The sequence below is a fragment of the Equus przewalskii genome, chromosome 11, assembly GCF_037783145.1.
Source record: "Equus przewalskii isolate Varuska chromosome 11, EquPr2, whole genome shotgun sequence".
Classification (NCBI taxonomy): domain Eukaryota; kingdom Metazoa; phylum Chordata; class Mammalia; order Perissodactyla; family Equidae; genus Equus; species Equus przewalskii.
In genome coordinates this window covers 12,839,931-12,864,949 of record NC_091841.1, presented here as the reverse complement: position 1 = coordinate 12,864,949, position 25,019 = coordinate 12,839,931, and the positions used below count along the sequence as shown (strand labels likewise).

At 34.1% G+C, this 25,019-nt stretch overlaps 2 protein-coding genes across 2 annotated transcripts; both read left to right on the top strand.

Moving 5' to 3' along the window:
• The first annotated feature begins 14,421 nt into the window (after positions 1 to 14,421).
• LOC103562674 (olfactory receptor 5M3-like) lies at positions 14,422 to 15,354 on the top strand. The gene has a single exon (XM_008537795.2). The coding sequence runs from the start codon at positions 14,422 to 14,424 to the stop codon at positions 15,352 to 15,354; it is 933 nt and encodes a 310-aa protein (XP_008536017.2).
• Positions 15,355 to 21,694: 6,340 nt separating this feature from the next.
• On the top strand, positions 21,695 to 22,627 carry LOC103562675 (olfactory receptor 5M9-like). The gene has a single exon (XM_008537796.2). The coding sequence runs from the start codon at positions 21,695 to 21,697 to the stop codon at positions 22,625 to 22,627; it is 933 nt and encodes a 310-aa protein (XP_008536018.2).
• The last annotated feature ends 2,392 nt before the right edge of the window (positions 22,628 to 25,019 follow it).

The window sequence follows — 25,019 nt, the reverse complement described above, 5'->3', positions numbered from 1 at the left end:
TCATCTTATTATAGACTATATGAAAAATAGAACTTATGTACAAAATAACTTTACTCATATAAAGAATGGTAAAAATGAATTTACTCCATCAAAAGATTATAAAAACAACATATCTACGTGTGGCATTGTTCTAAGACAGGCATTATTCCAAGTCGTTTCTTAAAGTTTGTTAGAGGCAGGACATAATATTTTTCAATGGGTTCCCTCAAGGCACTTTTTACCTCTTGGTGACTCAAACTCTACATCATGGGGTTCAACATGGGAATGACTATTGTGTAGAACACAGAGTCTCTTTTATCTATGCCAAGGGAATGGTTTGATTTTGGCTACAGAAAAATGAAGATCAGAGTCGCATAGAATATAGTCACAGCTGTCAAATGAGAGGCACAAGTTGAGAAAGCTTTGCAACTCCCTTCTGTAGATTGAATTCTCAAAATTCAGCCACAGTGTACAAGTAAGAACTATGGGCAGTGGGCAAAATGCTGATCATGTTAAATCCAGCAAGGATGAAAATCAAAATTTCTTTGAAGCTGGTATCTGAGCAGGTAAGGGTCATCAATGGGGTGTCATCACAATAGAAGTGACTGATGATGTTGGGGCCACAGTAGACCAGTTGGGAAGTAACTACTGTGTGGAGCAAAGCAACAGAAAAGCTGTCTAAGTACGGACCCACTAACAGCTGCATAAACAGCTTTTGGGGCATGATCACCATGTAGAGAAGTGATCATAAGCCATTATTGCAAGAAGGAAGATCTCTCATATAAAGAAGTTCAGGAAAAAGCTCAGCTGTGTTGCACATGCATAGAAAGTTATGGACCTGTGGTTGGCCAGGATGGTCTCCAGGAACTTGGGGACTATTGATGAGGGTTGAAATAGGTCTACAAAGGCCAGATTACTTAGGAAAAAGTCCATGGGTCTGTAAAGTCAAGAATCCAATCGTATTAATGAAATCATCCCCACATTCTCTACCAAAGTTACAGTGTATACCACCAAAATGAACAGAAAGTGAATGATCTCAATCTCTCTATGGACAGAAAAGCCTGAAAGAATGAATTCCATTACCCTTGTGCTATTACTTTCAGTCATTTATTCCAGTTTCTCCACTGCTGAAAAAGGACAAGATAGAGTCAGACAAAAATCATTGGGACTAAGGAATTGTCATCACACACCAATTTTTGTGTGCTTTAGCTCGAAAAACTATTGTTCATTGCAGTAGAATATCAAAACAAACAAATACATCCCATTTCAAACTCTCCTCTCTATCCGTTTATACATTTACAAGGACAAAAGTTGAGGGCCAATAAAAATAAATCAACTGAAAGCTGCACAGTAAAGATAAAAAAACAAACAAATCATTTTTTGTTTGTAAAGATATTTAATATTTTATATTCAGATCATTTAAAATTATATTTGATAAGGATAAGAAAAATTTTTATTTCCAGCTCCCTTATTTTCTTTTTGGTGAAGCAAAACTTGAGTGTACTAATTTTATATCTTTTTAAATAGATATTTTTATTGTAGTTTAACAAATATTTATCAGGCTAAATTAAAAGCTAAGAAGAATATTCAATGGGGAGAAAAAATGAGGCCATTAAAATGTTTCTACTTGTGAATCAGGCAAATTTTGAATTCATATGTAATTAACTTATTTTCAAATACTGCTTTCTAAAAATTAAAAAAATACAGTCATATTAGGGCTAGAATATAGATATTTTAAAAGTATAGTTCTCTATATTAACATGTTCTATAGTGTTGTATTTTAATCACTTCCAACATCTATAATCAAGAGTGTTTTCTACAATCTCTAGTAAAACTTCAGTGAAACAATAGTATACATCCTGCTTTCAAAAGCTAGTAATCTCTTGGACAAGAAAAAGAAGGATTTTCTGGAAGTAATACTCTGTCCTATGATATGTAACCTGCATGGTGTTACTGGGTGTTATGTACCTCTATCCACTTCTGAAACTGAAAAAGCAAACTTTAATTTTGGGAGGAAAGTAAAGAATAAGAAACTCTCAGCATATCAAAATAAAAAAAATAAAATGTGTAAAATAAGAACAATAATTCCTTTTCCTGCTCAAAGATATTGCCTAAAGAGAAACTTTTCCTTTTTAACAGTTTGGTGTGAGGGGTCAGAATGTCTGTCCTTTTAATTTTCTCTTCTCCTTGTACTGACAGCTTAATACTATAACTTGAACATAATATGTTCTCCAAAATCAAAACAAATATACACACACATATGCAAATACACATACATAACATGCATACATATATGCATACGCATATATGAAAACACAAACATATGTACATATACATGTGTACATGAAATCTCACATGAAAACAATTTTCTCCCTTATCTGTTTGCTTTTCGCTGAGTGGACCCAAAGCCCACCTTGTGAGAGGTGTGTTTGAACTGCCTTGTCTTCCTGAACTGGCATCTTAACACAGCTATTGGTACTATAACTCACTATTCTGGGAATATAATGAAGGAGGAAATGGGGAAGTATTGATTCAGCCAGCGTTTGCTCCCTTGCAGACATGGGAACATATTGAGTCTGGTCCCACTTTTGGTCTTCCACGATTAATATCACTTTGGGCATTTTAGAAATAATTAGTGGAAGTTTTTGTATTGAGTTTTTTTTTTTTGCTCATACACTGGAAACAGACTGATTTTACTTCTCTGTATATCAATAATAAAAGGAAAAAAACACAACTCCCACACATCCTCATCAATTTCAAATTTTGAAAAGACAAGTTCCAATTTTTGTATATTTCTTTCACTTAAGAATGTCTTTGATACACATTTTTTAAACCATCAAATTTTTCTCCTAAGAGAAAGGCAACTCTCACAGAACAAATGCTCTTCCAAAGGAATTGGCTTCTGAAGTTTTATCAACAGATAAAAAGTGTCTTCTCCTTCTGAAGGAAGCCCAAGTCTCAGGGCTCAGCTGAGAGAGATTTTTTATTTTGAGAGGGGTATTTCATTCTTGAGGGTAGACATGAGCTTCAGTTGGAGCAGAGTTAGAGAGGGTCATCTATTTTCTTTTCTTTTCTTTTTTATTTTTTTGCTGAGGAAGATTCACCATGAGGTCACATGTGTGCCAATCTTCTTCTATTTTTATTTTTAGTATGTGAGTCACCAGCACAGCATGGCTGCTAACAGAGTGGTGTAAGCCCACGGCAAGGAACCAAACCCCAGCCACTGAAGTGGAACATGCTGAAGTTAACCACCAGGCCACTGGGTCTAGCTACAGCCATTTTCATTTTAATGGGGGAAATTATGGATTATTTGGGAGAGGAAGGCTATGCAAATGACAAACCTTACCTGTTAGCCTATCTGGTTGGGGAAAATATGAATATTTCCATAGAGTCATTTTCAATGACTGTCTGGGATAGTGAGTGTATGTGAATGTATGATATAGCCCTTTATATAGTGAAGTCCATATTCCTTAGAGAGTTAATTCCTAATGTTTCCCAGACATGACAGCCTCAGGGTCACTGACCCTCTGGAGTGCAACTGTGATTAGAAAGTTTCAATTAGAAGAAGATTACCCTATACAAACAAAAATAGTATTAGGCTGTATTTTAAATCGAATGATCTGACCATGAAAACTCTAGTCCTTCATTATGAATATCCAATTTAATTTGTATAAACAAAACAAAGAAAATCAAAAACAAATGGAAAAAATTTTAAATATCTCAAACTCGTCTAAAATATTGTGACCATTTGTTTATATTTGTCCCTTTTCTCTTGACTTTCTTAGTCAGAGGGAATTTGATAGAATCTTTTGTTTTACCATTTCCTGACAGTGTGTTTTATACCTAGAAGTTATACATTTTAAAGCAGACAAATCTGTTTATTTTTTATTTGCTAAGTGTAGGCATGAAAACAGTAGCAAATCCTCTGTATCTACATCCTAAAGTGTTAACATTTAACTTTCTAAAATCACATCGCCTTAATTTGTTGTGTGACCTGAGGCAAACATCTAAGTGATTTGTTTGTCCAAATAGCTAATTGCTGTATTATTAATTATATAATCCATCTCTATCTTATTAATTTACAATTAACTTAGACTTTAGAAATATCACCCAATTAACTATAATAACTCAATAAAATCAACCAGCTTCTATATATCATAAAATCTTTGAAGTTTAAAAACCTTGATAGGTCCAGGGCATTTTTATATATCCTTAACTTTTGTAAGAAAATAATTTTTTCCAGAATATAAAGTGTATATATACTGTGTATAAAATGTTATATAGAGAAAGATACATGTATAAATCATCCACTAGAAGTAATTGCTCTTTAAGTTTTGTCTTTTTTCTCTTTTTTCCTTCATATTTTTATGCACTTTGTTAAATTGGGCTCATAGAGCATATGAAAATTTACTACTTATAATTTCCATTTTTTAACCAGCAATGTATCATGATTTTACACACTATTTAATATTCTTTCCAAAGCATGCCTTCTAATACATCTGTAACAGTTCCTATTTTAAAATTTTGTGATCTTTTTCAAATTAGTAAAATAATGCTATTACAAATTCTATTATTCAACATTTATTTAGAATGATCCAGTATTTTTAGGATAAAATATTAAAAGATAGAAATGTTGAATAAGAGAATGTGTGTACTTTAAAACTTTTTGCTTATTGCTAAATTCCCTTTTTCTAGCATTGTTTCTTGTAAAGTTGTTTATGTTAACATGTTGCCTCCAATTTATGTCCTCTCACTTCTCTAGAAATCATTCCAGTAAGCCTTTTACCTCTTGTTTTCAACTGAAAGTCCCCTTACCAAGGTCACATTATTTAACCGATCAGCAATATTTGCAGAGTTAATTATTCCTTGATTAACTTTCTTCACTTGGATTCTCACACTCCTGGTTTTCCTCCTAGATGTTTCTTCTCAGTTTGAAGGCTGGTTCCTCCTCTTTGCCTTCACCTCTAAACATTAGAGAGCAGCAAGCTCAGTTCTTTGTCATTTTGTCTATTTATATCTATACATCTTCCTTTGTTAATTTCATTCAGATTTATACCATTTAACAATGTTCATATGCCAATAATGGTCAATGCAGCTCTTCAACCTAGTATGCTCCTCTGAATTCTAGACTCTCATATTCAACATCCTACTTCAAATTTTACTTGGATGTGCACTAAGCATCTTAGATGTAGTGTCCAAAACTGAGTTTCTAATACCCTGCCCCTCCCCACATCAAGCCTGCTCTTCTCAAACTCTTCTTATCTCAGCACATGGAAACCCTATGGTTGCTCCAGGAAAAATCCTTACAGTGACCCTTGACTCCTGTTGCTCATATTCCACACCCAGTCTGGTAGGAATTCTGGTTTGTGCTACCTTCAAACAACCACTTTTTATCAACTAAAATGCTGTTCTGTGGTCTTATCCAGCATCCTTTCACTAGCCTCACTGTCTCCACCCTTTCCCTCTCCAGCTGATTTTTAACACAGAGTAATTCTTTTAAACAGTAAATTAGATTATCTCAATCCCTGGCAGAGAATCTCGCAATGATTGACATTTCACCCAGAGTAAAATCCAAAATTCTTACAAGGGCCCGCTATTGCATAGTGATAAATGATACTGAGAAAAAAAAATTGTAGATCTTTAGATATTTTAACTCCTTTAACCCTCAGGGCAGCACTTGAGGCAGTTATTATTACTATTTTTCTTTTAAAGATGATTAAAACAGGACACAGGATGCGTCCAAGTACTGTGATGGCACGTAATGGCAAAGCCAGAATTTGGACCCATATCAACTGCCTCCAGTGTTCTCACACTTCACCAATGTGAAAGTGTCCAGGGGTAAAAGAGTGGGCAGTAAAGATATCTAATAAAAAGTATTTCATGTATAGGGAACAAATACAAACACCTAAGGGTGGCATACCCTGGACTATTTGAAGTCAGTGTGGATAGAAGGATGGGAATGGGGGAGATAGAGATTAAGATAATTGAAGTCAGAAAGCTAACAATGGCCAGATTATTCCATTTTACTAATGATTAAATAAATGTACATGACAGAGGAAACATCATTTTTCAATGAGAAGCTTGGCACTATTGGGACTCAAATTGCCAAAAACTTTCTGAGAGATTCATTTATTCTTACAATAATTTATGAGTCCCCAGTATATGTCAGGAACTACAGATAAAGCAACTTAGAAAAGAAACTTCTATTGAGTTATTTTTCTTTTTATTTTGAATTCCTAGCTGAATTTACATAAAGTTAATTTTTTTCTTTACTCAATTTCTGGTGCTTAATTTCTATTGTCTCTAGTTTCAACATTTCTTTTTAACTACAAAGGTGTTTATGGCTATGCATGAATAACCCTCTACATATGCTCTTGTTTGCAGTGGTTAAGTTTCTATTTAAACACACACACACATATGCAATTATTTCTCTGACACTTTTAAACTGAAAATTTGATTTACTCTTTCAATCAAGTTTATTTTACTTATTTTTCCTGGAGTGACTTAATTTGATATCTGTTAATATAATGTTTGGATTGTGATGAGATTTTTTGTGGCCTGTCCTATTTCTTGAAAACAGTCAAACCATAGTTTAGAAGCAGTTTATCATAGTTCAGTTAATAATCCATATTCTGAAGCTATACTGAAACCAATACTTTGTCAAATTGTTGTAACTCACTGATCATCACCTACATCCAAACTGTGCACACGTGTCATGTGCCATTCTTACATTGTTGTATGTATACTTTACATTTGATGTTTCTATCCTATTTTCATTTAGGTAGGCCTTTACTTAGCTGACTCTTTTGGATTTCTTTATTAAGAGAAGGATTAAACATTCATTAGTATTCTTTAATGCATCTATCATGGCCTTCTGGTATAGCATACTTCAAAAACTTTAATTGTGAAAAAAGTATTAGACAGTGAATTTGAAAAATTTTAATCTGTGACTATATTTCCAAATTATTTGGTACTGATTAATATGCAGTGTCTCACCACAGCATTTGGAAGTTCCCAAGCACCTATTGCCTGTTCCTACTACATAATATGAAAGCATTTAGGTTAGACTTTTCATTTCTAGTCACCGTGCAAAAGTTCAAAATCTCTGGGAAAACTAAGAAAAATGCCGTTTTCTGTAGCTACCATTCTTCATCTGTTGCTTTTAATCAAATAATTGCTGGTCATTAAGTAAAAACAAACTGAAATCAGAGTTTGCTTAAGTGTTGAAGATGAAACTGTCCCTCTGGTCCTTGTTACCAAACTTTTCATTGCCAACAGAATTCCCCAGTGTCATTGCTAAAAGTGGGTTTACTTGCTAATCAGTTTCAAAGGGCCTTATTAAAATGACTGATTTCTCAGTTTTAATATGTCCCCTCAGTCATGGGAACATATTAACTGATGACAATCTCAACAAACACAAAGTTTCTTGAGAGTAATGAATATGCAGTTTAGTTTGAGTGTGTTGAGATCATTATCTGATTCCTTAGGGATGCCTTTCTCCTCTACCTTGAAGTATCTCCCTTTGGGAGACAAGATAGTGTAGTGAGAAGACAAGATTTGGAGACAGATCTAGGCTTATGCTCAGGCTTTTCTACTATCTACCCACGTACTCGGGAAGATCATAGACTCTGACCCTCAGTTAAGACATGAAAACACTACTTACAGCACAGGGCAATTTTGAGGAGTAAATCTATAATGGATATTGACTTACTATCAAACTTCGAATTGATGATGCTGTAATGATTACAAGTAGAATGATAACAATAATAACATTGACTAAAATTTATTGGCTACCTATAACATGCCAGGCAAGGTAGTAAAATGTCTACGTACATTATATTATTATTCCTTACAAAACACTATGATGTAGGAAAAATGTTCCCACATTTCAGATAAGAGAGGCTCAGAGCATCTAAATAATTTGTTATAAGTCACAGCTGATAAATGTGTTAGCTAGAATGGAGATTCAGGGTGCAACTGTAGAATGGATGCTCTTAACCACTCTTCTCTCTCTCTCTCTATACACATACATTTAATTAGCCTAATTATAATATTCTCAAAAATAAGTTATTACGGTGTCTCCTTTAGTACCTGCAACAAAAATCTTGGATGCTAGTTCTATTTGTGATAATAATAAGAATGTTGCCCTAGATAGATAAATACATATGCACATATCTATATACATATATCATTAAATTCTTTTAATATATCTCAACCAAAGCAATTCTTTTTCTTCCTCCAAACAAGAATCTTACTATGAGTCCCATATCACAACGGTATCATAGCCCAGAGAAGAGTAAGCTATAAAATTACATCACTAAATTCTCTCATTTTTCTTTAAGGAGCATAGACACCATCTATAATACGTGAATTATTTTTCACTTTGAATTCCATTCTTTTTCTACTAATTTTTCTGCATATCAGTCTTTCAAATTTGCTGCATGTAATTCCATCACGTTAAGCAACTATTTTGTTTGAAGGAGCTCTTGAAATGAACCTTATTATATTAACACTTTAAAACTATTTCCATATAAACACATTGCTATTTCAGATTAAATTATATTCCTGTGTCTATAGTCGCAAAATTTTAACTTCCTAAAGAATTCAAGATCTCACATACTTAATGTCACTTTTGAGGTGAAATAAAAGTTGTTTGTTTTGGTAATAAAACTATGTATTGGGGAACTCTTGATATGCCATATTATTTGCTGATGACTAATAAATTTCAAACTATGTTTTAAAAAATAATTTTGATTGAGGTATCATGGGCATACAATATTTTATTATTTTCATGTGTGCAGCCTAATAATTCCATATTCGTATACATTGAGAATGGATCACCACAATAAGTCTAAGTTAGCATCTATCACCATATATAATTAATTTGTGTGTGTGTGATAAGAATACAAAATACAAATTTAAAGCATTTTAATAGTTGTTAGAAGGTGGATTTGGATGACCTTTGTTATCTCTTTGTTTTCATATGTGAAATCCTTTCTCTACTTACTTTATTGGAAAGACATTTAGTTAGTTTTTTGGAGAGTGTTACATTGAGAATTATGATGCCAAGGTCAATGGTTAAACCATGTTTCAGGTTTGAGTTTACAAATTTCAAATTAATCTGTTGGTGACCTTGGAGAAGTCACTTTTTGTAATTCATCTAGTTAACTTTTAGCTTGTACTTTCTGAACTTTTAGGTCTCTCTTCTGGCTCATATTTCCATCAGTCTAAATTCCTTGGCAGAACCTAAAGCACTTTTGCCACTTGCTAAAAATTCAGAATAATTCTGTAAAATACTTTTAAACATGGATCTTATTGCTACATTTATTTCTAAATCTATCAACTTCGTTATATTTAAGAATCTCCAACATCTAACCCTAAAGCATATTTATCTCTTTCTGTCAATCTCTCTATTTCTTGCTCTCTCTCTCTGACACACACACACACACACTTTCTTTTTTTCAGATGTGCATTTCCTTGAGAGAGTGAATATTACATCAGAATTCCCTGGTGATAATGAGTTCATCTCATGGACTTTCTCCATAATAACTGAGAAGGGACTCAGAAATTCTGGGTACTTGGTGGCTGAAGAATGCAGAGGAAAACTTTGCCTGAGCACAAGTTTTTTCCATAATCTTCCAGACTAAATAAATTTAATTAGTATAGAGTTTAGAGTCTCTTAACAACCCAGGTTGCCATTCTGCTTCTTTAACTTACTAGCCACCTAAACTTGGTTGGGAATCTTAACCTCATCACTATTTAACATAGGCATATTGTTTCTTCAACATAAGGATAATATTAATCATAATACTATAGAGGTTGACAGATCATAATTGTAAACTGATTTGTGGTGAAACTGTGCAAACGATTTCAATTTTTTTGAGTGTTACATATGGGATAGTAATTGTGCTGAGAATTACCTCTATATTATTCCAGATCCTCACATCACACCGTAAGATAGTAGTTTCCCCATTCTAGTGATGAGTATTGATGCTGAGAATTGTTACTTATCCGAGGCCGTGTGGTTGAAGTGGGAGAGGCAAGGTTTGAATCCTGATCTGCCTGACTTCAAAGTCAATGCTCTACTGACACCCAGAAAAGCCTAAATTCAGTGAGACATTCTTCTACTATAATTGACTACTTCACCAATGACCTCTACTTGGACTCATTTTCCCTACATGTTCACAAGTGTTTTACACTGTCGAGGCATCTGACGTCTATAAAAAGAACTATGAGATGCATAATGCATGCATTGTGTGATTGTATATCCTGACAGATGGTGCTCATTAGAACTGTAGCACAACAGAAAAGAAAGTAACGGACCAAAATTTTACGTGATGCAAACCAAGAATATTTTCCTGAGATGCATAATTGTTGAGTGTGAATGAAACAGGGAAGATTCGTGTGAAGGTAAAAGTTTATTCCATGACATCAAAAATTTTGATTTCTTAATTTTATTATAAGAATTATTGTTCCAATTAACTCTCCTTAACTACTCCTACCACTGAGGTATTTCTAGAATTTCACTCAGTATTTCTTTCATAATTACCTGGACAGTTGCTTAAGGAGGTGCTCTGAGTGTTCTCAAAGTTGAAGATTGAGTCATAAATAGTGAGAAATTTTGATCTGCTGTTCTCCTTCGTTGAAGGTAGGTCTGCAAATTGTATATGCTTTACAGTACAGATGAATGAAGTCAAATCTTTTAATTTTTACTTATATTTTGAAGAGAAGACTGATACCTCATTTGTAGACTTATTCATTATCACAGTGTCTTCTAGTATGGAATTATATTACTGGGAAATATTCTTTTTTTTTTCTTCTTTGAGGAAGATTAGCCCTGAGCTAACTGCTGCCAATCCTCCTCTTTTCGGTGAGGAAGACTGGCCCTGAGCTAACACCTGTACCCATCTTCCTCCGCTTTATATGTGGGATGCCTACCACAGCATTTTGCCAAGTGGTGCCATGTCCAAACCGGGTATCCAAACCGGTGAACCCCAGGCCACCAGAAGTGGAACGTCGGCACTTAACCGCTGTGCCACCAGGCTGGTCCCACTTGGAAATATTCTTATTTCTATCCAGAGTTTATTCAAAATATCATAAGACTGAGCTTGTAACAAGTTCATTGTTACAAGCAAACTTATGACTTGCAAATTTTTTATTCCTGAATTTTTACCCTTTGACTCTTCTCTACGAAGACTATTGATTTTCATATTGTTGCGTCAAAATCCATGTGAATGGAGTTGAAGATATTGCATCAGTGGGAATAATTGGACCAGTAATTATATCTTCACTGTTTTTCCTCAAGAGAAATTCCTGAAAGGTTAATAAAAATAAAGTTCCTTATTCATACATTATACATTCCATATTCTCAATTGCCTTGATAAATGATGCACATGTCTGTAATAAATTTGATCTCACTCAGAAGTCATTTGGTTGCCTGATCCCAAGTTTATGGGATCACCTAAACTTGGGGGAGTAGGGAGAAGAAGTGGTCCAATATCTCTGTAGTTCAGCCTGTTTCAGGGTCACACAATGCTATCCTAGAGCCTCAAAGATGAAATACTAGAAGAGTAACTTTCTTGTGTCTTGGAGGATAATCAAAATGAAATTTAAACGGAAAGAAATAGAATAGCAAAATGGGTTATCAAAAGACCAGCAATATGAAGTTATTAAGAGTACAAGACTGCAGTCAAATTAATTGGTTTGCATCCCAATCTCATCAAATGGCAGACAACTGACCCAGGGAGACCTTCTTAGTCTTTCAGTGCTTCAGTTTCCTCATTTGTAAAGTGATGATGCTAATAGAACCTGTGTCAATTAGCACAATGCCCGCAACATCCATCCGTGCTGTTGCAAATAGCAAGATTTCATCTTTTATTGCTGAATAATATACCACAATATACCATTGTGTGTGTGTGCGTGTATGTACGTATATACATACATATACATATACATACATATACATATATATATATATATATATATACAGACATACTCACACACACCCCGCAACTTTATCCATTCATTCATTAATGGACATTTAGCTTGTTTCCATGTCTTGGCTATTGCAAATAATGCTGCAATGACCATTGAGATGCATATAGCTTTTCAAATTAGTGTTTTTCTTTTCTTAGGATAAGAAAGTGGAATTGTTGGATCATATAGTAGGTCTATTTTTAATTTTTTGAGGAGTTCCATATTGTTTTCCATAGTAGTTGTACCAAATTACATTCCCATCAACAATGTGCCAGAGTTTCCTTTTCTCCACATCCTCACCAACACTTGCTATTTCTTGATTTTTTGATAATAGCCATTCTAACAAATTTGAGGTGATATTTCATGGTGGTTTTGATTTTTATTTCCCTGATGATTAGTGCTGTTGAGTACTTTTTCATGTACTCATTGGTCATTTGTATGTTTTCTTTGGAAAAATGTCTTCAGATCCCCTGTCCATTTTTTTAAACAATTGGAGTGCTTGTTTTTTTGCCACTAAGTTGAACGAGTTCTTTGTATCTTTTGTATAGTAACCCCTTATCAGATATATGATTTGCAAATATTTTCTCCCATTTAGTAGGTTGCCTTTTCATTTTGTTGATGGTTCCCTTTGCTGTGCAGAAGCTTTTTATTTTGATGTAGTTCCATTTGTTTCTTTTTGCTTTTGTTGCTTTTGTTTTTGGAGTCAGATCCAAAACATCACCACCATATTTTTATCACAAAACAAATAATTTTAGAGATAAATTTATCAACTCAGTACTAGGTTTTCAGCCTACACAGAAATAATTTCCAAGGCAATTTACCCAATTTTAGACAACTTTAACTGATATTATTCTTAAAAATTTTAATCCATTAGTTAATGCCTCGATTTTTAAATAATGAGCCTTAGACTCTGGAGTTATCTTGTCTCCAGCTAATATACTTTGGTTGGTAACTTTCTTCGTTCTCTTGAGAAAACTTTTCTTTACAGATGGAATGTATGGCAAGCAGTGGATTACTTTTGTGATAAGGGTCTGTTTTTATTTTTATATGGCAATGAAGTTTATCTTCCTGCCTGCTCTTATCTTTCCTGCTCATTACCCAGTGATAAATATGGATAACCATCAAATTTTAGTTTAAGTGTAATCCTGGAGGTTAAAATAAGTATTTTAGAAATAATCATTTTCCTTAGAAATGACATTTAGTCTCTGGGTGGCATGTCGCAATCCATCTCCAAGAAATTCATTGTCCTGTTGAAAGATATCTCGAGATTCTTATTGAATAGAATTATACTCTGTGTTCTAAAGGAAATGAATGTTCATTTATGATAATGGAATCTCTCTCTCTCATTTTCAAGCTAAATAATTACTAGCTAGACTAAGCATAACAGAATTCTTTCCCATGAAACTTCTTATAGTTTAATTTTATTTGGTAGATTGTCTATGTCTAAGAGATTCAATAGAATATGAAGATTTCTCACTATTATTTGATGAATGAAAACTTGTGAAACTTTCTCCATAATACGTATTAACATCATGCAAAGCACTTGTCTTTTCTCAGGAAAATAACTTGTAAAATATTCTGGGAAGAGGTTGATATGATACCAGTCATATTTGAGAGTATAGGTACAAAATACTCAAGAAGCTTTCCTAGAAGTCCACTGGGTCTCCAAAGAAGGGTCAATCATTCCCCAGTTTCCTCCCCCATTTTAGCTCTACAAGAACATATTATGGTTTCAGACAGTTCATTTATATTAATACTGCTATAAATACTGATATTAATCTCTTTGCCTTACTTTGAATCTTTAGGAAATAACAGATAATAATAGCTGGTAGATTCTAAGTACAGGTTTGATTTGAAAAGAGTCCATATCTAGGGAATCTGTGCAATATATGAATGTGTATAAGTGGTTTACCCCTTTATACTTGGCTTTAAGGACAACTGTGATCAGTTTGTCCCTCTTCAATTGAAACGACTGCAAGTAGGAAGTTAAATTAAACATAATTTTTCATCTGACATTTAAGACTGATGAATTATTTGATTAACAGGCTTCCATCTCTAATCGTGGAGAAGAGATGGAAGCCACTATAACCCTCAGTAGATATATTAAAAATATGAAAGTACCAAACATGCCAGTATTGGAAACAAGGGATGTTTAAAAAGTAGTCTTGGAAATTTGGCTAATCACAATATTTAGTACTAGCATATTTCAATCACAATATTTTTATAAGTGCTATGTAACAGGGCCTGTGTATTTGTTCATTTTGGTAAGTTTCACAGAGCCTGTTATCTAGCAAGTGTTCAGAAAGGATTTGCTGAAAAGAGTAGCAAAGTCCAGTCATAAATATTTAATAAAGGAAACAATAAAAGGGAGTATGGATAAAGATATAAATAATGAATATCTAATTTTAAAATTTCCTTTTAGTTATTACCGAGATTTGTAACTAATATTGACTTAGAACTGAGAAAATGCTCAACTTCACCAACGTGACAGAGTTTATTCTTTTGGGACTAACCAGTCATCGGGAATGGCAAGTTCTGTTCTTCATCATTTTCGTAGTGGTCTATCTTATTACCCTGGTGGGTAATATTGGCATGATCGTGTTAGTTAAGATCAGTCCACAGCTTAACAGTCCCATGTACTTTTTCCTCAGTCATTTGTCATTTGTTGATGTGTGCTTTTCTTCCAACATCACCCCTAAAATGTTGGAAAACCTGTTATCAGAGACAAAAACTATTTCTTATGCTGGTTGTTTAATCCAGTGTTTTTTCTTCATTGCCCTTGTCCATGTAGAAATTTTTATTCTTGCTATAATGGTCCTTGATAGATATATGGCAATTGGAAACCCTCTGCTCCATGGCAGCAAAATGTCAAGGGTTGTCTGTATTCGACTGATTTATTTCCCTTACATATATGGTTTTGTGATCAGTCTGGCAGCAACATTATGGACTTATGGCTTGTACTTCCGTGGGAAAATTGAGATCAACCACTTCTACTGTGCAGACCCACCTCTCATCAAACTGGCCTGCGCTGGGACCTTTGTAAAAGAATACACAATGATCATACTGGCAGGCATTAACTTCACATATACTCTGACTGTAGTGATCATTTCGTATCTGTTCATTCTTGTTGCCATTCTACGGATGCAGTCAGTGGAAGGAAGGCGGAAGGCTTTTTCCACCTGTGGGTCCCATTTGACAGCTGTCATCATATTTTATGGAACTCTTATCTTTATGTATCTCAGACATCCCACAGAGGAGTCTGTGGAGCAGGGGAAAATGGCGGCTGTGTTTTATACCACGGTTATCCCTATGTTGAATCCCATGATCTACAGTCTCAGGAACAAGGATGTGAAAGATGCCATGTACAAAGTGATCAGCAGAACATGTTTAATAAAATAGAGTAAAATTGATTTGATTTTGTCTTAGACGTTTCATAAATATTTGTTTATCAACTGATTATTGTTTAGTTATAAGAGAAAGTCTCAAATTCAAAGAAACAAATTAGAATGACCCATTCCTACATACGTAAGTAGAAAAGATTAATTAAAAAAATAATAAATTAATTAATTTAAAAGGTTATTTGAATCAAAATTCACAGGTACACTAATTGGAATTGTTCAAATACTTAGCTGGAATGAAATATTTTGCTTTTCTTATTCAATAGTGCAGTGGATGAATTTGGAAAATACTTATCAATTTGCCTGTTTAGAGAGTAATTTGAGGCAGAAAGAAATAATATATTTCATTTAGTTTTCTAGTACAAGGCTATAAAAATGGTAGTCTCTCTAATAGTTATGAGATTGTTTAACATTTAATACTTCTCTCAATGGGAAGCATGGATCTAGTCAGAGTACTACTTTCAAAATAGCGATATTGTATTTAATTCTTTTTTCACTTTTTTGGTGTTTAAGAGATGCTACACGGTAAGCGTCTCTCTTTTACAGATTCCGGTAACAGCCATATTTCAACTCCAGGTTGCCAGGAACCAGACTGTGTACTTCTCATGTGCCCACTCAGACTGAAGAGTCGGTGGAATTAGTGAATGCATGTGTCATTTTCAAAGCACAGCTCTCCAGATTCCACTTAATAAATTAATACTTATGTGGAAATTTTTGCGCATGTGACTAAGATTGCAACTTAAATATTTTAAAATAATTTTTGTATTTGCAAGAAATAAAATATTTACAGTGGTCTATTTTTTGTTAAAAATAGCATGTCCTGCTATAATATATTAACATAATTTGATAGCATGCTTCTACTTCATTTCACCAAGGGCAAGCATGAGGCAAAAACTTTGCAACTCAGACATCCTTAAAATCTCTATGTGCTGAGATGAATAAATAAACACATGCATGCATACATATATACATAAATCATCTGTTTTGGTGCAGGAAAACCATAACAAAAGAAATGTAATACATACATTTGAGTAATTACAAATTTATCCACAATGAAGTAAGTACACAATAAAATTGATGCAATATGATAAAAAATTCTTTTTTATCCAGTTTTCAATTTTTATTTTCCTGAAGGGACAGTAGAAATAAATATGAACTCATTTTCGTATGCACACATATATCTTGGGCAATTCTTTAAAGCTATTTGCATATAAACACATTGCTAATTTAGATTAAATTATATTGCTGGGTCTACAGTTGCAAATCTTTAAGATCTAATGTGCTTAATGTTACTTTTGACGTAAGATAAAAGTTTTTTTTGGCAATCAAACCATTTATTCGCGATCTCTTCATATACCAAATTATTTGCTGATGACTAATAAATTTCAAAATGTGTTTTTCAAAAAAATTTTCCTATTGAAGTATAATTTACATATGTTATTTTCAAGTGTTCAACATAATAATTCATTATTTGTATGCATTGAGAAATGATCACCGTAATAAGTCTAAATTAATGTCTATCACCATGCATAGTCAATTTTCTGTGTGTGTGATAAGAATACAAAATACAATTTTAAAGCATTTTAATACTTTGCAGTCTGTTAGCAGGTGGCTTTGGATGACCTTTGTAATCTCTGGTTTTTTCCTATGTCAAATACTTTCTCTACTTACTTTTTTGGAAAGTTATTTAGTTAGTTTTTTGGAGAGTGTTGCATCAAGAATTATGATACCAAGATCAAAGATTAAATCATGTTTCTGGTTAGGTTTCCAAATTTCAAATTAATTTATGGGTGACCTTGGAGAAGTCACTTTTTGCCATTTGTCTAGTTAATTTTTCGGTTATACTCTCTGAGCTCTGATACCTCTTCTGGCTCATATTTCCATCAGTCTAAATTCCTTGCAGAACCTCACACAATTTTGCCATTTGCTAAGCATTCAGGATAATTGGGTAAAATACTTTTAAACAGATCTTAGGGTTATATTTATTTCTAAATCTATCAACTTCATTATATTTAGGGATATCCAACATCTATCCATAAGGCATATTTATCCCTTTCTGTCAATCGCTCTATTTCTTTCTCTCTCTCTCTGACACACACACACACACACAGACTTTCTTCTTTTCAACTGTACATTTCCTTGAGAGAGTGCATATTACATCGTAATTCCCTAGTGATAATGACTTCATCTCGTGGACTTTCTCCATAACAACTGAGAAGAGACTCAGAAGTTCTGAGTACTTGGAAGCTGAAGAATGCAGAAGAAAACTTTGCATGAGCACAAATTTTCCCATAATCTTTCAGACTAAATAAATTTAGCCGGTATATAGTTTAGGGTTTATGAACAACTCAGGTTGGCATTCTGCTTCTTTAACTTGCCAGCTATCTAAACTTGGTTGAGGATCTTAACCTCATCATTATTTAACATATGCATATTGTCATTCTTCAACAAAGGGATAATATTACTCACAATCTTATAGAGTTGGTCATATCATAATTGTAAACTGATTTGAGGTGAAACTGCACAAATAATGTCAGGGTTTTTTTGAGTGCTTCATATAGGACAGACGTTTTGCTTAGAGTTACCTCTATATTATCTGAGATCCTCACAACACACTGTAAGATAGTAGTTTCCCCATTCTAGAGATGAGTATTGATGCTGAGAAGTGTTACTTATCCGAGGCCATGTGGTTGAAGTGGGAGAGCCAAGGTTTGAATCCTGATCCATCTGACTTCAAAGTCAGTGGTCTACTGACACCCAGAAAAGCCTAAATTCAGTGAGAGAAATTGTTCTACTATAATTGGCGACTTCACCGATGACCTCTACTTGTACTCATTCTCCCTAGATGTTTCCAAGTGATTTATACTGTAGAGGTATCTGACATCTGTAAAACAACCATGAGATGCATAGATCATGCATTGTGTGATCGTACATCCTGACAGACGGTGCTTGTTAGAACTGTAGCACAACAGAAAAGAAAGTGATTGACTGAAATTTCACATGATGTGAACCAAGAATATTTCCCTGAGATGTATAATTGTCAAATGTGAATGAAAGACGGCAGAATTCACGTGAAGGTAAGAGAGATTATTTCATGATACCAAGAATTTTGATTTCTTAATTTTATTACAAGAATTATCCTTCCAATTAACACTCCTTAACTCCTCCTACTCCTGGGATAGTTCTAGAATTTCAATCACTATTTCTTTCATAATTATCTGGACTGTTGCTTAAGGAGATGCTCTCAATGTTCTCAGTGTTGAATATTCAATTATAAATATTGAGAAATTTTGATCTGCTGTTCTCCTTTGTTGAAGCTAGGTCTGCAAATTGTATGCTCTTTACAGTACAGATGAATACAGACAAATCTTTTAACTTTTCTCCATATTTTGAAAAGAAGACTAAAACCTTATTTGTAGACTTATTCATTATCACAGTATTTTATTGTGTGGAATTATATTACTAGGAAATATTCTTATTTCCATCCAAAATTTATTCAAAATTTCTTAAGAATGAGCTTGTTACAATGTGGACTTGCAACATTTTTATTCCTTATTTTTTGCCCTTTCATTCTTCTCTACCAGGACCATTGATTTTCACAATGCTGTTTTAAAATTATATATGAATGGAATTGAAGACATTACATCAGTGGAAATAATTGGATCAGTAATTATACTTTCACTGTTTTTCTTCAAGTTAAATTACTGGAAGGTTAGTAAAAATAAATTTCTTTCCTTACTTGTAAATCACACATTCCATCTTCTCAATTGTCTTGTTAGATGATGCACATGTCTATAATAAATTGGCTCTAACTCAGACGTCACTTGGCTACCTGATCCAAAGTCTATGGGATACCTAAACTTGGGTGAGTAGGGAGAAGCAGTGGTCCAGTAGCTCTGTAGTTCAGCCTGTTTCAGGCCACACAAGCTCTTCTAGTACGTCAAGGATGAATTATTAACAGAGTAACTTTCTTCTATCTTAGAGAATAATCAAAATGAAATTTAAATGTAACTAGATGGAATAACAAAATAGGTTATCAAAAGAGCAGCAATACAAGGTTATTAAGAGTACAAGACGGAGTCATTTTAATCAATTTGCATTCCAATCTGGTCAATTGGCAGACATCTGATCCAAGGATAACTTCTCAGTCTTTCAGTGCTTCAGTTTCCTCATTTGTAAAGTGATGATGCTAAGAGAACTTGTGTCATAGGACCTTTACATGCAAAAGTCTTAGTAAACATTCAATAAAAGTTAGCTATTCTTACTAATATTGTAAAGTTGAGACTGTTGCCCCAGAACAATCTTTCTTAGAGAGTTTTAATAATATTGGAATATCGTAAAGTAATACATGAAGCTGACTTAGGCATTAGTATGCTTTAAAAAAATCATATATGTGAATATATTCTTGAACATCTGTTAAATGTAGCAAATAAGCTGAGCAGGTTGAGTTACAAAATGAATGAGACAAAGTATATGATCATAGAACCAATGGTTATGTGTTGGAAGAAAAATACACACATCATGCATGAAATAAAACTAAAGAGGTACTAGTTCACGCTTTCTAGATGTCTTGATGCTTTTGTTTTTGTTGTTTTATACTTAAAACATTACAGTAGTACCATTAATCCAAGTCAAACTCTGTTAATTAGAGAGTTATCTTTTCATGGAGTGGGGTCAGCAGTTTTTACAAAGGGAAATTCCTGACTTTAACTCTATTTCCTAACCAGAGTTTGTAGTTCTCATCTAGCTAAGTATTTACACACCTAAAAGGAGCCAAAACAAATGAACTATAATGATGGAACTCTATAGAAAGTGGAAGCTTAGCTCAGAACTAAAGCTTTAGTGTCTATTATGTTATATGTTCAGTTCATGTTATGTATGGTGTATTTAATTTCCATATTAATCATTTGAGGTGTAAGAAAATAGTTTATAGAGATTAAGTAACTTCCCAAATGCACTCTGCTACTAATTGGAGGGGGTCACAACATAATCAGAGTTCATACACTTTTTAATATATAAAGGAATATCTCAAGCAGCACTCTTTTCCAATTTGCCAAGCTACTATTTCCTCTTCTGAGCACCTCCATTTGCATTTCCTTCTTCCTTCATATTTCTACATAGCTGACTCTTCTCACTAACTCAAAAATCACCTCTTTAGAGGGGTCTTTTTGGTCACTCTGTCTGCATCTCACCCCACCCTTACTTCTTATCTTATTAGCATGGTGTACCTTTATCATAGGAGCTCTACTCCCTAAAGTATCTCATTTGTATGTTTGTTTATTGTTTACTCCTTTTTAACAAGAAGAGAGCATGATGAAAGCCAGAATCTTGTATACCTTGTTCACTTTCGTATTTCCAAAATTTATAATATTGCTACACATATCAAATATTTCTGACATATAAATAATATTGGTAACATGAATTATTATAAGTAATTATAAACAGAAGCCCAATTGTAAACCAGTAATGTATTCTTCAAACACTGTTCCTATGGAGAGTTTAAATTCCAAAGATGGTTCTATCCTACAGACACATTCTTAAGATCCATGTTAAATTTTTACTTCTTGGAAGAAGTAAACCGGGGAAGTGTATTAAAAGGAGAAAATATGGTTTGGGAGCATTTTCCTTGTAGTGACATTAAATTTGAATATAATAATTTGGCATTGAACTGATTGGTTCTCAAAACCAGTGGAATCTGATGTGACACAGTGGTTATTAAAACACTTCACCTAATCTTTGTCTCATGGTCTTTATCTATTGACATAATGTTGATAGTGTATGCTAGGTCATTGGACCACTTGCAGTTTGCAACTGATAGAGCCTGAGCTGTTAAATCCCTTTACCTCTAACGGTAGTAGCAATCAAACAAGCATAATGTTTAGCTAAACAAAACAAGATGACTAGGGATTTCATATGTTGAAAGCATACGATATCATATGCTGCATCATGGAGGATAATTGTGTCAGTAAGTGGATTGTAACACCAATTACCACCAGTAAGTCTTAGTCTGGTGTTAGTCATATTTGATCCCTGTGATGATATCATATTGCAATAATTTAGCAAAATATAAATGTCTAAATTAAATAATATATACTAGCAATGAATGTAATGGCCTATTTTACTAATAGAAAACTGACAAATATAGGTGGCAACCACCCATAGACTTATTAAATGAAACAATTTTTCTTTTACATTCTCGCCTTGGATATTGTGCAAAATCTGCATTGATTTTTAAATTATTTGAATTAGAATAAGGATAAATTTCAGTCAAACTTTCAAGAATACAACAAAGACTTTTTTTTTTGTCCTTAGGCAATAGAGATTGGATCTATGTGAAAGCAATGCAAAATTTCACAGCTGTGACAAAATTTATTCTTGTGGGGTTGACCAGTCGTCAGGAGCTTCAACTCATCTTTTTTGTGGTGTTCCTGCTAGTTTACATGATCACCCTTTTAGGGAATATTGGTATGATCATTTTGATCAGCATCAGTCCCCAGCTTCAGAGCCCTATGTACTTTTTCTTGAGTCATTTGTCTTTTGTGGATGTGTGGTTCTCTTCCAATGTCACCCCCAAAATGCTGGAAAACTTGTTATCAGAGACAAAAACCATTTCTTATGTTGGGTGTTTGGTGCAGTGTTACTTTTTCATTGCCCTTGTCCTCGTGGAGGTCTATATCCTGGCAGTTACGGCGCTTGATCGCTACATGGCCATCTGCAAACCTCTGCTTTATGGCAGTAAAATGTCCAGGACTGTCTGTGTTCGGCTCATCTCTGTACCTTATGTCTACGGATTCTCTGTGAGTCTAATATGCACACTGTGGACCTATGGCTTGTACTTCTGTGGAAACTTTGAAATCAACCACTTTTATTGTGCAGACCCTCCTCTCATCAAGATTGCCTGTGGGGGTGTCCACATCAAAGAATACACGATGATTGTTATTGCTGGAATTAATTTCACATATTCTCTCTCAGTGCTCCTCACCTCCTATACTCTCATTGTCATAGCTGTGCTACGCATGCACTCTGCTGATGGGAGGAGAAAGGCGTTCTCCACTTGTGGGTCCCACTTGACAGCTGTTACCATGTTTTATGGGACTCTCATATTCATGTATCTCAGACAACCCACCGAAGATTCCTTGGAGCAAGGGAAAATGGTGGCTGTGTTTTATACCACAGTGATTCCCATGCTGAATCCTATGATCTACAGTTTGAGAAACAAGGATGTGAAAGAGGCTGTCGGCAAAGCAATCATCAAAGCAAAATTGGGGCAATGAAACTGCAATAGATATTTTTATGCTATGCCACTACCTATTTAAATGTCGAGGCATAAAAGTTCTAGCTCAACAGGGCTTTCTAAAGTCAACACATACAAATAATAAAAGGTTCAGTCTAACACAATGATGCTTTACCCCAAGAATGGACTCTAATTACTAAGCCTGCTTTATCCTACATATGTAATCATATTATTAAAACTGACATATTAGTGTTGTTTGCAATGTATGTAAAATTGTGCTAAGTTTAGTTATTGGAGGAACTCAAAAATAAGTTCAGATAAAGAAATGTTAATTTTGAGGTACCTTTTTTAGAGCCAACATCATTTACTAGACTATTTTCTATACACACATGCTCCTTGACCTAAATGTCACATGAAATATATACTTTCTTGAGAAAAAGAATAAGAATTAATCTCTTTTTCATGACTACAGGATGTTGATGGACCCTGATTTACCTAAAGTGTTCTGTAATGTTTATACATACATGGATTTTTGAAAATGAAACTGTATTCAGAATTTTTAACTGGTTTCTCAATACAATCACAAAATTTTTCCTGAGTATGCATTGTTCAATAGTTAACAATGCTTGTCTTTTAATAATCTGTTTAATTATCTTAATTCTACTCCTAGGTTTGGGTTCTGGTATACATTTCTTGATGTTAGAAGGGTGAAATTACCTCTAAAAAATTGCTTTCATGTCCTCATATGAATTTTCTGATGTTTAAAAACTGACCTTTGGCCATAATGCATTGTGTTGTTAAACCTTTGATTGGTAATTATTTGAAACTATTCTTTGACTCCGGTTTCTTCTCACTAATGTTACATTCTTTGCTTCTTAGCAGCTTAAATCAAACTTTCAGTGCCTGGAGTGGATCTACCAGATAAGAAGCACTTTTTAACTAAGTGCAATTGCAGCAATCATGCATTAAGACTTGATCAATACAGTTCAAAATGGTATCCCATTTAGGCACAGCTAAAAATCCTCGGAAGATTACTGTTCAATTTATCTAGATTAATGCATCTATAGCATAGTTAATCTACCTTCCATTCTCACTACAGGTAGAATATAAATTTGTCTACCCTTGATTACTTTTGCTAACTTACCAGCATAAAGGAAAATGGGTATTAGAAGTGATTCCTGATGAGTGAATTTATTTTTGGGTAATTGCTAATCCAGTTAAAGGGGATGTACAATTGAGTACATGCAGGAGGATTGAGAAGTAGCATACAGTTGTGTTAAAACAACCGGCAAGATGGACTAATACAAACAGAGTATTGCTACTTTGGCTAATTTGCTAATTATCTGTGGGCAGCTATCCCTTAAATGGATCTGAAGAAAGGCAGATGATGGTGGGGGGAGGGGAGTTCTATTTCATAACTTTAGATTCTGAGCAGGAGGAAAGAGTACCTTTGGTTGGTATTGGAATTTACATTAACAAAGCTTTTTATGTTTTTGAAGCAATCAAATTTGCTTCTAAATAGTTAACGTGAAGGACAAAAAGTAGGGTTGCTCAAAGAACAGCTGCTTTCACAGAGACTGACATTATAATCTGACATTTTAAGACCATATTTTCTGAGATCTTTACGGCAGATATTCCTCAGTCTCTACTATTTCATTTTTCCTTTTGGAAATAATGCATTGGCTGTCCAGCTACAGACCACAGTTCCCATCTTCCCTTCCTAGCCGAGTATATAACTTTTAATGAAGTTTTGGCAGTGAACTGTCAGTAGAAAATTATCTGTAAGACCTAAGGATCATCTCCTCAAGGTTTACGCCACTAGATCTGGACTTTTTCCATCACCTTCCCACTTGAAAGTGTTGTCACTGAAATGGTTGCCCTAGACCCATATATAGAAACCACGTATTGAGGATCTAATTGCCTTACCCAAATCCTTCATTGAAACTGTTGCCTGAGAAACGAATAAAATTCTATATTATTAAGTCACTGTATTTTGGGGGTTCACTTGTAATAGCAGTCAGCCAAAATCCTACTCCAAGTGTTCTCACAATATTTTCCATAAACGTGATCCTTGGCATCTCACCTCCGCATCCTACTACTTTCTAAGGCAAATTTTGCTTTGAGGATGATCAAGTCTCCGCAGATGTTTCCTTATCTTCCTGGTATTGAATGCAGTGCTTCTGATGCTCCATCTAAATAAGAAGGAAGTGAAAACTCAAAATTATGTTCTTAGATATTAGGTTATATCTCTTTTGCTTCATTGCCTGATGAGTTCTTGGACTTGTCATGGTCTCCAGTTGTCACATTACTTGGCTATGAATCCCTTTTGTCCCAACTTCTAGGCCACTTCTTTCCGCCAGCATTTTCAGGTATTTACAAGCTTCTTTGATGGACTTAGGAATTCTTAACCATTTTATTTGCAATCCATACCA

Coding starts and splice junctions, on each gene's coding strand:
- LOC103562674 (XM_008537795.2), top strand. CDS start 14,422: ATGCTCAACTTCACCAACGTGACAGAGTTTATTCTTTTGGGACTAACC.
- LOC103562675 (XM_008537796.2), top strand. CDS start 21,695: ATGCAAAATTTCACAGCTGTGACAAAATTTATTCTTGTGGGGTTGACC.